This window comes from Blennius ocellaris (assembly GCF_963422515.1).
Source record: "Blennius ocellaris genome assembly, chromosome: 4".
NCBI lineage: Eukaryota > Metazoa > Chordata > Actinopteri > Blenniiformes > Blenniidae > Blennius > Blennius ocellaris.
Window position 1 is genome coordinate 17,183,081 of NC_137653.1, and position 12,924 is coordinate 17,196,004.

Below are 12,924 nucleotides of genomic sequence, written 5' to 3' on the forward strand. Positions count from 1 at the left end.
GGACGATGAGTATGATATCAAACTGAGGAGCGACCCGAAAGGTAAGAAACGTATCTCTCTCGCGGCCCTTCAGCTCATAAACAAACCGATTAAAGTGTGTAAAACACCGCCAGCACGTGTGGTACATATTTATTAGAAAAGACGTGTGAGAACTGCGTCAGTTCAAGTTTGTCTTTGCGATCGAAACTCGCCTCTTGTTTTTAACAAGACAAGTTGTGGAGAGGATTCAACAGTCGATGTGCTGCGTTGGCAGATAAAGTTCAGGATAATCAATGTTTAGTGTTGATAAAACGTTATAATTATGCTCCTTTAATGGATTTATAACAACGAAGGTGATTTAGTTTTTCCTGCTTTGTTTACGGAGTGAGTGTCAAATGTCGGACCCCTTTGCGGAAGTTGTTGAGTTTGGGGCTCTTCAGTCCAAATGGACGCTCTATAAAACACATCTTTTAAATGCTTGTCATTATTGTAAACACACTGTTTTGTTGGCAGATCTTTCTTAATGTGCCTTTTAAACCAGATTTCCACCAAATCTCATCGTTCCTCAATTGACTGATTATTTTCTCTTTATTGCCCGAGTCAGTGGTGATGATGATGATGATGATGATGATGATGACTGATATTACGCAATCACAGCAGCAGACTCAAGAGCAAACCTGGGTATTTTAGGCCCTCAAGCTCCATTCTAAATTAGTACAGGTTGTCTACAGCTAAAACACAACGAGAAATACAAGAGTGATGCAGAGCAGCGAATAGAAGTCCTGGCTTGGACCTCCATGGTAGTTTTTCATGTGTCGTTTCATGCTTCTCCTGCTCTTGAGTGACTATCTTTTGGTAAATAAGTAAGCTGCGAAATGTACTTATTGATTACTAATAGTTAAAAACACACAAGTCTAACCTCTGTCTGTTGTGAGACGTCTAAAAATGGACAAAAGTATATTGTTAGTATTAAAACAATATGTTGTTACACACTGTAATCTCCTCCTCTGGCCTCCTTTGGCAATGATTTTCCCCACACATGTTGTTTTCCTGTTACATGTTGGTTTGACCAATGTTGGCTCTTTATTGTCGCTGTCGAAAAGGCTGTTTTGTGGCATTGTATCTGCCTATCTATTGAGTCAATACGCACAGAATGGCAATAAGATAGAGACAGTTTACATTTGTACTTATTGCACTGCTGGATGGGATCAGTCATGTCATCGGCCACATAGAGTTCCTCAGCTTTTGTTTATTGTTGTTTATTTTGTATTTTCATTACTTCCACCTTTTTGTTTATGTTTATGTTTGAGGCCTACCTTTTCGTGATGTTTTCCCTCGATAAGCAACTCAACACTGATAGTAATCTCCATCCAAATTGGAAAGTTATTTTCTTGAGTTACTCCCGAGTCGACCAGGTTTATGATGGGTTTCTCTGAGTTGGTGGAGCATGACGGCTGAAGTGCCCCGACATCATCGATGGCCCAGAGAACTGTGGTCGTCCCCAGAAACAGTGTGGCTGATCTGTGTGCGTGTGTGTGTGTGTGTGTTTTCATGCCATGAGTGTATGAATAGCTTGTGCAGGCCTTTCAGAAACTGCTGGTCTGGCTGTCATGTGCAGTGCAAGTGTGGAAGCATGAATTCAGTGTGTGTGTGTGTGTGTGTGTGTGTGTGTGTGTGTGTGTGTGTGTGTGTGTGTGTGTGTGTGTGTGTGTGTGTGTGTGTGTGTGTGTGTGTGTGTGTGTGTGTGTGTGTGTGTGTGTGTGTGTGTGTGTGTGTGTGTGTGTGTGTGTGTGCTGGTGAAATTGTGTGTTAAAGAGGAAGCATTAGAGTGGGAGTGAATATACTGGGACTCTCTCATAGATTGCTATATTTTGCGTACCAGCTGAGAAGAGAGAGACCTAGAGCACAACGTCCATCTCAGTTTGATGTGACCTTGTAGTTATTAGTTACTGTTCAATCTTCGTAGCTACGTCTCAAACCTGCCAAGGCTAACAAAATGTAACCAGACGCCTCGGGACAGATACAAAGGGGGGGGGGGGGGGACGTCCATCACAATAGCATTATGGGAGCAGGTGGTTCAAGTAGACATAGGTACAGTTTCTCAAGAGTTTCTGAGTTCCTTTGAGTGGAAAAATCCTTATTGTGGTGCCGTATGGCGGAGGGGAGGTCGGGTCAACACATCCTTGTTGGGAAGGGACATCTTCATCCTTCTCTCTGGGTAAGAAATGAGACTAGTAATTGTTTCCATTTAAAAAAATTTAGCTGTTTGCTTTCGTCTCTCTTTGGTTGAATCATTTTAGGGAGATTTTATGTTCTCGATAAAAATCTGAGGCTTGGGTAGATCCTTCCTGTTGTAATCAGTTGTGTTACTTTGTGTCAGTTGAAAGTTTCACTGAAAACATAGAAATAAGTTGTACTTGCTGGGGAACTAGTTTATTAACTGAATTAGTTTTTATACTCTATCCTTATTTGGACAGGGTTTACAAATATGTCTTCTTGTCTCCAGTGAATGATGTTATTTTGTTTGTTGCAGAAGCTTTTTTTTTTGGTTACTTTTGAGGTGTGCTTTGAGGCTGTGTGATGGTGTCCAGGTTCACACTGTCTCCACAGTGAGAATGTCTTTGGGGTCTTTTGAGGCTAAATGGTGACCGAAAAATGCCTGTAGGTGTAAATATGAGCGAGTCCCTCTGTTTGCTCTGTGATGAATTAGTGAACTGTGTACACTCGATTTAGATGCATACTGAATGAATGGTGGCTTTTGACATATACAAGTTCTTCATGCGAAATGCTGTCGTCACATCACTCCAGGCCACTCGGGGTTATAGATGTTCTTTAATCCCATCAAAGCTAATTTCACACTCCAGCAAAGTTGATGGCGGGATAAAGTCGACCGGGAGTGTTGTTTCAACCCGCTGCAACAAAAGATCATGCCAAGAAAATTCTAATTTCAACTCAACTTTATTGATATAGCACCAAATACAACACAGTCATCTCCAAGTGCTTTTAACAAAGAAAAGAGAAAAACCCAATGAATTCACTTGAGCAAGCAGATTTATTTGAAAATGCACTTTCTTACTTTATTTTGTTAGCTAAAGTAGGAGTTATCAAAGTAATGATGTTTGTAATTGGCACGGTGCTTCTAACGACTGCAACTCAATCAATATGTTCACCTGATAATCATATCTGACTGACTTGGAACCTAAAATCATTGTTTTCTACAAAGACAATCATTTCTATCAGTGTACTAGACATCTCGTTTTTCAATCTCAGGCTGTTGACCTTTGTTCTATTAGTCACAACCAAGATCTGAAGCCAAATGTCAGGACTGTGTTGTCAAAACAAAAACACTGAGTGGTCGTTCACCGACTTGTCAGTATAGCAGAGCTAATCTGATTGGAAAGGTTTAAAGTTTTTTTTTCTAAAACTGTCAAGGTACATGAAGTATGATTTTATATATATATATATATGTGACAGATATATTTACAAGTGACTTCTGCTTTCAGTATCACTTTTGTTAAAAATGTGTCATAGTTAAATCCTCCAAATTTCCATTTTGCTGTGTTGTGGCTTAGTTAGCGCTAAAAAGAGGAAAAACCAGAAGTAAGAACGAAACAGAAGTGTGGTTACCTTGCCACGTGCAAGTGCTTTACACACTTTTTTGCAGGCTTTTCGCTGCTATAACTCGTACTGAGAACAGCTGATGTTGTATAAACAGAAGTTCTGCAGACACTTTCTACTGCTGTGTCATATGTCTTTTATTTCTCACTTCACGTTTTTGTTGTTGTTGGGTATTTTTTTTTTTTGTCCTTCTCAGTCCCAAACCATGAATATCGTGGGCCAGCTCGCGGAGACGGTGTTTGTGACGGTGAAGGAGCTGTACCGTGGCCTGAACCCGGCCACCCTCACAGGTGGGATCGACGTCATCGTGGTGCGACAGCCTGATGGGTCGTTCCAGTGCTCCCCCTTTCACGTCCGCTTCGGCAAGCTCGGTGTGCTGCGCTCCAAGGAGAAGATTGTCAGTGTTTTTCTTGACTTTCATCAGCTATTTGGTACATGCGGTGCTCTGTCTGCTTTGGGAAAGTTGTAAACATTCATTGTTGCGAATGCAGGTGGACATTGAGATAAACGGAGAATCTGTTGGCCTGCACATGAAGCTGGGGGACAACGGTGAAGCTTTTTTCGTGGAGGAATATGAAAACAGCGAGGTAAGAAGAGCGTCGTTCACGACTCTTGGTTTACGCACTTGGAAATATGAGCTGGGCATATTTGTATTCATGACGCCTCGCTATCTTAGGTCCCAGCGCATCTGTGCACCTCCCCAATTCTCCTTGAGCTCCCCGAGGACGTCGACGATACCACCGAAGGTCTGGGACTCACTGGGTCCGGTGCTCGGAGGAAGAAGCGCCGCCGCAAACGTGTGCGTTCTGATACCCACTTGAGAGAAGAGGCCAGCTCCTCATCAGATGAGAGGGAACGAGAGAAGGAGTGTGAGAGGGAAGCGGATCCCTTTCAACAGGAGAGCCTCTCTCCAGAGGAGCTGATCACACCACTACAAATCAGGTCAGCCATTAAAACAACGTATTGTAAGCTGTTGTTCTTTTTATTTTAGGAATAACTGAATGTTTAAATGAGACTTTCCGCTCATGGAAAATTTCTCAAATCTGTTCATGTTGACATATGCCGGGATGTTGGTTCTGAGTGGGATGGTTGGTAGCAGGAACAGGGTATTCTTGATGGTGTATTTCAGATGTAGTAATTGTTTGATATTGACCCCAGCAGTTAAAAAGATTTCCCTGTGTGTTTTTAAGTAAATCAATATACTATTCGCTGTCGGAGGAGCCGAACCCGGAGGCTGGAGCCACACTGCCCCATCCTCACTCGGACGGAGAGAAGTCACCATCAGAGAAGTCAGAACATTTCGTGTTTACTGTTCGATTTGTTAAATTGTTTGCTTTGAGAGCTTTTCCTGTCTGAACATTGTCGTCCTTGTTGTTGAAACCAATTCTCATTTGCAGCAACGTGTTCTTCAACCGGTCTGGTTCTCCTAAGAGCGACTCTGAGCTTGTGGTCAAAAGCCAGGATTTATCTGGACCTCAGATGCAGTGGAACTGGGGAGGGTTTCCGATGGTGCGACACTCTAACACACAGCGATGTTTATGTTTTTTTTTGTATTTATTTTTTTTACCTGTGCTGTAGTAATACTGTAGATTTGAGCTAGTCATTGTGGCACCTTCAAATATTTCATTCTTTATTTTCACAGCTCTGTCAACCAGGGAAGATGTCATTGGAGGAGGAGGACATCTCTCCGTCACATAGTTCTCATTTCCGCACCATCGAGAGACAGGAATCCTTTGACATGGGCTCCGAGCGTTTCACCAACTTTGGGAATGCAGGCAGTGTAACCGTGGTCAAACCACTACCTCGGACTCAGTCTGTTGATTTAGGAAGCCTCTCTGTGCACAACACTCCCCGTTTCCCCAAAGACAAAGCCCCTCATGTGTCTCACTCTACCCCCACTGAACTTTTCGTGTCTTGTGATACATCTGTGAATATGGACTTAATGCAGCAATTTGAAGCCTCACCAGTGCAGGACCAGAATACAAGTTGCATTCCAGTTCACGAGTGCACAGAGTCTCTCACCAGCCAAGAGATCGCGGCGAGTCTCGGCCATATTGACACTGTGACAGATAATCTCGTAAATGCAACGAGTGCAATCCCCGTGACCAAGCCAAGCAGTGCAGAAGAACAACTTGTCAAAGAGAGAAAAGAACAAACGGTCCTGGAAACACATCCGAGTAGCACGGAGCCGGCTGAGCAGAGTGAGCAGGGTTCAACCAGCAGCGCCCACGTCAGTGAGGGGGACAGCGGGATAGATCCCTGTGCCGAGGGAGCGGAGGAGGACGGTGCTGGAAGCTCCGCTGCCGGACAGTTGACCAGTGCTGCTGAGGCGTCTTCCAAGGTGGAGCAACAGGACAAGAAGAAAGGTCTGCACATGTGTCCTATTGATTTAAACACATTACATGCAAAAGTTTTAAGAAACTAATTTTCAGTGAACAGAATGTGAGCTTTGATGTGTTTGGTCCCAGGGAAACGTAATCATCACCTCGGACCAACGGATATTTACTTGGATGATCTGACCACTCTGGGCCCTGAAGTGGCTGCACTTTACTTTCCAAAAAGGTAATGCATTGTGTCACAATAATACAGCATTTTGGGTGTCTGAAATTATTATTTGTGTAGTATCAGAACATTTTGGGGTGGGGTGGGGGGGGGTCCTATAGTATTTCAGTCCCAGCATTACTCCTACTGTTATATTCCAATTCGAATGACGTGTGTGCCTGCAGCGAGGTGGAGGGAGCGTTTCAGTCTGAGCAGGGTCAGGGCTCAGGAAGCCAGTCGCCTCAGTCGGTGGGCAGCGGAGCGATGGACAGCGGCACAGAGTACCTGTCAGATTCCACCTCCTACACCATGGAAGTCAGTATGTCCCTCTGCGGACAAGAGGGCGACACCAGCCAAATCACTAAAGGTAATTGGAGTTGAATCCGTGCTCGTGCGCTACGTTTTTTTTTTTTTATATAGCAGAGTTAAACCACTGCCTGTGTTGTTTTCACTTCAGAAAAATTCCTGGAGCATCTTGTAACATATCAGGACTTTGCCAGCAATCCAGGAATCATTGAAGATCCAAGTCTTGTCATCTGCATAAACTCAAAGTAAGATACAACAATATAGAAATACTCTTCTAGTCTGTACTAAAGGTACTGGAATACATAATCCGGCTCTTGTTTTTCAGCTATTACAACTGGGCAGTGGCTGCTCCAATGGTCTTGTCAATGACAACATTCCAAAAAAATCTACCCAAGGTATTTTATTACATTTAAAATCTACTGTAAAAATGATAGACGTATCTTTCGTGTCCTGCTACAAATACAACAGGCCTATTGCTGGTGAGCCATTTTGTTGAAATTAAAACGATGAACTTTACACTGCAAAGCAGTTGAGGCATTGTTTACCAGCAGAAATTCTAACAACACTAACATTTGTTTCATGTGTGTGTTTCATACACAGAGTACAGTAGAGAGACTGGTGAAGGACAAAATGCCCAAAAAGTCTGGACGCTGGTGGTTCTCCTGGAGGAGGAGACAGCTGGACAACAGCCAGGTAGATGTTTTCACTGGCAAAATTGTTATTCTTAGGGCATGGATTTTTTATTTTTTATTTTGTCACGTTTGGACCTACAATATTCACTGTTGATGTGGTCGATCTGAGTTATAGTTAGTTCAATTGTTATTGTGAAATAAGATTGGAAAAAAAAGAAGGAAGATGTCTGATAGTTTCTCTGTGGTTTTGTATAAAAACATAAACACTTGAACTGTTTTTATAGTAATGCCGAAAATGCTTGTTTCAGCAGAAAAACTCTAAAGAAGAGCTCGAGGAGCCCCTGTTAAGTGTTCCTGCCACAGTGATGTAAGTGAATTCACAAAGAAATGATCTCAGATCAGTTGAACAACCTCGAGCCTTTTATGACTTCTTTCATGCTGCCTCGATTTATTTGGGTTTTATGGCTGTTTAATTATTAAAAGTTACGACGTCTGCGCAGGCTACTGATAGTGATTCTTGGACGGTCTTATTGCAGAAGTTCCGGGGTCTCTGTGCATATTACCCATAACCAGAACTCCTCGATGGTTTATCATATCTATGAGTTATGGTTATGAGAAATGTGCAGTCCGTGGTAATGTTACAGAGTTGGTTAAATGTTACCTGCTGGTCTCCCTGTTTCACTAATTTCTACCATTCTACAGAGTTGGAACAATAATATTAATTTGATTTTTTTTTTTTTTTTTAATCTGTACCTGTTTTTAAATTCTGTTTTACATTTAGTCACACCGAGCAGAAACAAATCACAAAAAGTGACACTCGTACTCAATGCTAAGAGGAGAAGGGAACAGCTCCAGGTTTGGATATGAAATATAAAAACACACATGAGGTCAAGATATGAGATGAACATATCAAACTGGTAGGTTAAAAGAATAAACATACAAAAATAATAGATAGCATTTGTACTTGTATGTAGATTACTATTTGTTATGTTTGCTGGAGATCTGTGTTTGTTTCGCAGCCAATCAAAATAGTTTAGACAACAATTTCTGGACTTTGTTAGTGGAGATTAAAAACAGCCTCAGTGAAAGAACTTAAAAGCCTTTTATTAGCTTTTATCTTTTTGTCAAACGTTAATTTCTAAAATAGAATCACAAGGTAATAGACACATCAGTAATGGAAAACAACAACAAAGCAGGTCATTCCCAGCTGTTGTTCAACACTTTACTTAATGTGCTTGTTGTCTTGTTCAAAGCCGTAAAGCATTGTCATCGTCACGGAGCTAAAAGGAGCAGATGTTTGTTGTTGGTTCAGTTCCCACGCTTTAGATGAGTGACAAGTCATGAGATCTGATATGTGAAAATTAGCTTATTCCACAATCATAAATAAAAAAAATCTATTCATATTTGCTTCAACAAATGTCACCATACATTAATCGAATAAGCTTTAAGTGAGTCGACATTTTGCATCGTTAGTTATCTGACGCTGATATTGTCCGAGACGCACAGCATAACTAAATACTGTAATTTCCAGACTATAAGCCGCTGCTCTTTTTTGAGGGTTAACAGGCTTCATGCCACCAAATTCTACTTCTGCGTGTAGAGACGTGCTGTTCTAAGCACTTGTGCTTCTTCAAAGCCTGCCCTAAAAGTGATATTTCTGCTCTTCGTGACCTCGTCTTGTGTTGCTTTCTATGGTCCGGAAATCCAGCAGCTGACTGCCGTGAGTGATGCGTTCGGGTGCATCACGTAAACTCTGATACAACGTGGACACCTGCGGCTTATAGTCAAAAGCGTCCTATGTATGTTCTTTTTTTTTTTTCTTTTGAAATTTTGCGGGTGTGACTTATATCCAGGTGCGCTCCGTAGTCCGAAAAACACGGTAGTTGTTTGTGGGTTTCTTTTTTTAAATATCACACAGAGAAAACACAGTACTGATGCTTGCATGTGCGTCGTTCCATCAGAGCCACACTGGACGACATTGACAGCGACGAGGCTGCAGGACTTGGTCGAAAAGCCGTCATCCCTCCCTCCATGTCGGCAGAAGCGCTCAGTGCCACTCAGTCCATCAGCCAGGTGTACCGCAAATCCCTGCGCCTGACTTCCGAACAAATAGTAAGAGAGGCCCTCAACATGCATACTCATGCAGCCCCGGCCAAAATGCACGTGGGGAGTATTAAGTACGTACTCTGTCATAAACAGGAGCATCTAAAACTCCGCGAAGGAGCCAACAAGGTGGTGTTCAGTGTGACAACGCAGTACCAGGGCACCTGTCGCTGTGAAGCCGCCATCTACTTGTGGAACTGGAACGACCGCGTGATCATCTCTGACATCGACGGCACCATCACCAAGTAAAACAAACATTGTTTCACCCACCGCATTATTAAGATACATTCGTGCGCGAATGATCACATTTTCTGCTTCTCGAAATACATTTACTGCAACTCTGTAGCTCAGATCGCTTTCTCCCCGACGGCTGCAGGTCTGATGCTCTGGGTCACATTCTACCTCAGTTTGGAAAAGACTGGACGCACAAGGGCATCGCCAAGCTCTACCACAAAATACACCAGTAGGTTTCGTTCCTCCTTCCAAACCTCCACACACATCTCGCAGACCCAGAACAAGCAAACATGGACCAAAATGGTTTTTTTTCTTGCTCGTGCATTCAGTCTGACATCATTGTATTTGCTGCACTGCCAGATGGTTTTCCTGTTTCTCACACGTTCATGTGTCACTGGAGCAGATCACAGTACGCGCACTGCAGGCAGGTTTATACAGAGGTAATGAATCACTTTTATAATGGCTGTCTTGTTTCCTTGCAGAAACGGCTACAAGTTCCTTTACTGTTCAGCACGGGCTATCGGTATGGCTGCCATCACCAAAGACTACCTGCACTGGGTCAATGACAGAGGCACTGTGCTCCCGAGAGGCCCGGTGCTACTGGCTCCCAGCAGCCTCTTTTCTGCCCTGCACAGGTAACCAAAAAAAAGCGCTTTCCCTGAGCGACCAAACAAAGAATGTGTACAATAAATCTTAGGTAGTGCTGCCCTCTAGTGGCTCAATGTCAACATAAATAAACTGTCAAACATTAAAAGAGACTTCTTTTTTTTTTTAACTGAACTGTCCTGACAGAGAGGTGATTGAGAAGAAGCCGGAGGTGTTTAAAGTGGCGTGCCTCGGTGACATCAGGGACTTGTTTAACCCGAGCAGGCAGCCTTTCTACGCAGCCTTCGGCAACAGGACCAATGTAAGTAAAGCTGATAAAGGTGTGTCTACAAAAACTGAAATATATTTCAAATATGTATTTTTTATTTATTTTTTGCTCCAGTTTTGCTCAATTCATAGCTTATTAACAATAAAGGCTTATAAAATAGTAAAAAAAAACATCAACTACACTGGGTTTTATTCTAATATTTATCACACTGTATTTTTGTTTTTCATGATTTATAAACTGACATTATTAAAAGAAACAAATAAGGCTTAAGATTGTAATAAATCTGAGATATTTGGAAGAATTTTAATTACAATGTGTGAAAAAGTTTTTTTTTTTTTATTACACCAGTGTTCAGTACAGGTTATCAGTACAAAGATATGTTACAGTAACCTTATGCTATTTGCGGAATAAAACACTCACCCAGGTCTATTACTGTCCGAGGTCTGACAGCTGATCTCAAACAGTGTCACGTGTGAAGCTTTTTCAGCTTTTAAAACAGCAATGAAACTGTTTATGAAATATTAGAATAAGGATAAGGAAGAGTCATAGCTATTTAGTGTCATTTACTCAATATGATTGCATATTCGCCTCCTTCTCCCAACACATAAAGTATCACTTAATATCAGCATGGATTTGACTTTGATAAAAATGGCATGGTATCCATTGTACACTAATGAATAATTAATTTGGTTAAGGACAGGATATCCTTTCACAGGGTAGATAAACACAGATTTGCCTGCTGTTTGCTTTGGCAGGATGCGTTTGCCTACACGCAGGTTGGAGTGCCTGAAGCCAGGATATTTACTGTCAACCCCAAAGGAGAGCTGATCCAGGAGAAGACCAAAGGAAACAAGTCCTCGTAAGTATGCAGATGAAAATTCTTCTGCTGAATTCTTTTCTTTCTTTCCTTTACCACTCAGGTGCCTCTGTGAGTAGAAATCAAAGTTGTAAAATGTGACTGGACACATTTTTTTAGTCTATTTAACATTGTTTTTTCACAAGTGCGTCTTCACAAACTGTACCTGTTTTGCAGGTACTGCCACCTGGGCGAGGCGGTGGAACATTTCTTCCCTGTGCTCACCGCCGACGGGAGCACTTCTTCCGCTCTTCACTGTCCTGAGTACAGCAGTTTCTCCTACTGGAAGGAGCCGCTGCCGGAACTGGACCTGGATGCACTATTGTGAACACAATAACACTTGGCAACACGCCACATCTTCACGTAAAGCCAGAGCACGTATCCTCGGACCCATCCGAGTGTGACTGAAGACTGCCTGAGACTGACTGAGAAAGAGACAACTGTCCCTTTCTGTGCTGCGCCATAATGTAGAAACTAATTATGTCATAATATGTAAATATGTCCGATAAGCAAGTGTAGCAAAAATAATACATCCCTCGCCTTGGCTGTTAAGTTACCTAAAGTGAACTTGGCACAAACACACAAACAGGCTTTTGGACTGTTTCAGATTTGTGTTAGTGTGTGATATCGGTGTCACAGACTGCCACGATTTTAATTTTATAAATCCCTTGAGCCAGTCAGCTCATAGGATTTTTTTTTTAATATAAATATGGACCAAATATATTTTATTAGTTCTATTTTATCAGTATTTAATTATATCGCCTGCAAAACCAAAACATTGAATGCTTTACTCAGTGACGTGAGGAAGAAACGCAGATACCCCTTGATCATTTCAGTAGAGATGAGGATCATTGTGTGCCTTTGTGGTTGTAAGCAGAAATGTATTTGGGCTGTTTTTTTTATGAACATAGGTGGGGAATGGGGAATGACCTGCATGTACCCCAAGACCATGCTTTTAGACATTTAAAAAAAAAAAAAAGCTTTTTACACTCGACAGTATGATGCCATTGAATGTCCCCAGTTTGTGTTGAGTATGATTACATTTCCCAGGTAAATTGATGTTTTCAAATCACAGCTGATCCCCAGTGATTGCAAAGTATTTGAATCGCTGTTTAAATTGTTTATTTTAACGACAGCATGTATATTTCAGGTCCTCGTCTCCGGATCGTCACTATCAAGTTGAAACATGTTTGTACACTAGTACCTGAATGATACGGTACGTCAGGCTGACACTAACATTCTGAGGTGAATAAGCTGAATACTGTGCCTCTGTATGATAACTATATTTATTTCTTTTAGCATCTTGTTTAATCATTCAGCTGGGTGGAGATGCATTAAAAGCAAAGGGTTTTACTGTTAATTTAATAAATGAAATGTACAGGAGAATAAATAAATTTTAAACGGTTTTGTGATTGTTTTGCTTTAAGAGATAGCCAGCACAGGGAAACCAGGCTATTCTGTCACACCTATCGTTATAACAAGACATGTTGAAGAAACCCAATGCTTCATATTTTAAACTGGAATTAGGGTCAGAAATGTAATAAATAATTCCTTCTCCATGTACTTATTGTGCTACGTGGTCGGTGTGGCTGCATGTACGTGCTCAGTTCAGCATCTTGTTCGTGGTCAAAACAACCTTGCACCATCTTTACATGGTGGCATGCCCACTGCCATGAAGGAATGCAAGTGATTTCCACCTATCTCCTACTGTATATCTCTTCTTTTAATCTTGATCCTGTTTTGGGTTGCGGAGTACTGGAGCCACCTGAGCCATTCCCAGC

The 12,924-nt window shown here is 41.9% G+C and overlaps 1 protein-coding gene across 2 annotated transcripts; it reads left to right on the plus strand.

Moving 5' to 3' along the window:
• On the plus strand, positions 1–12,548 carry LOC308129675 (phosphatidate phosphatase LPIN2). 2 transcript variants are annotated; one of them, XM_080495695.1, is made up of 20 exons: positions 1–41; positions 3,794–3,994; positions 4,089–4,184; positions 4,274–4,539; positions 4,788–4,886; positions 4,995–5,106; positions 5,240–5,963; positions 6,066–6,159; positions 6,324–6,505; positions 6,596–6,689; positions 6,770–6,839; positions 7,045–7,137; positions 7,385–7,443; positions 9,038–9,188; positions 9,276–9,424; positions 9,556–9,642; positions 9,896–10,048; positions 10,206–10,320; positions 11,043–11,146; positions 11,321–12,548. In XM_080495695.1, the coding sequence occupies exons 2-20, from the start codon at positions 3,803–3,805 to the stop codon at positions 11,469–11,471; spliced, it is 2,991 nt and encodes a 996-aa protein (XP_080351821.1). In that variant the 5' UTR covers positions 1–41; positions 3,794–3,802; the 3' UTR covers positions 11,472–12,548. The 2 variants fall into 2 exon arrangements, with proteins under 2 accessions (XP_080351821.1, XP_080351822.1); XM_080495696.1 differs by having other exon boundaries at positions 7,388–7,443.
• The last annotated feature ends 376 nt before the right edge of the window (positions 12,549–12,924 follow it).

What these genes read in the sequence shown, in the direction of transcription:
- LOC308129675 (XM_080495695.1), top strand. Translation starts at nt 3,803, where the DNA reads ATGAATATCGTGGGCCAGCTCGCGGAGACGGTGTTTGTGACGGTGAAG. An exon ending in ACTGGGGAGGGTTTCCGATG is followed by an intron (nt 5,107 to 5,239) that starts GTGCGACACTCT and finishes TTATTTTCACAG; the next exon opens with CTCTGTCAACCAGGGAAGAT. An exon ending in TCCAAAAAAATCTACCCAAG is followed by an intron (nt 6,840 to 7,044) that starts GTATTTTATTAC and finishes TTTCATACACAG; the next exon opens with AGTACAGTAGAGAGACTGGT.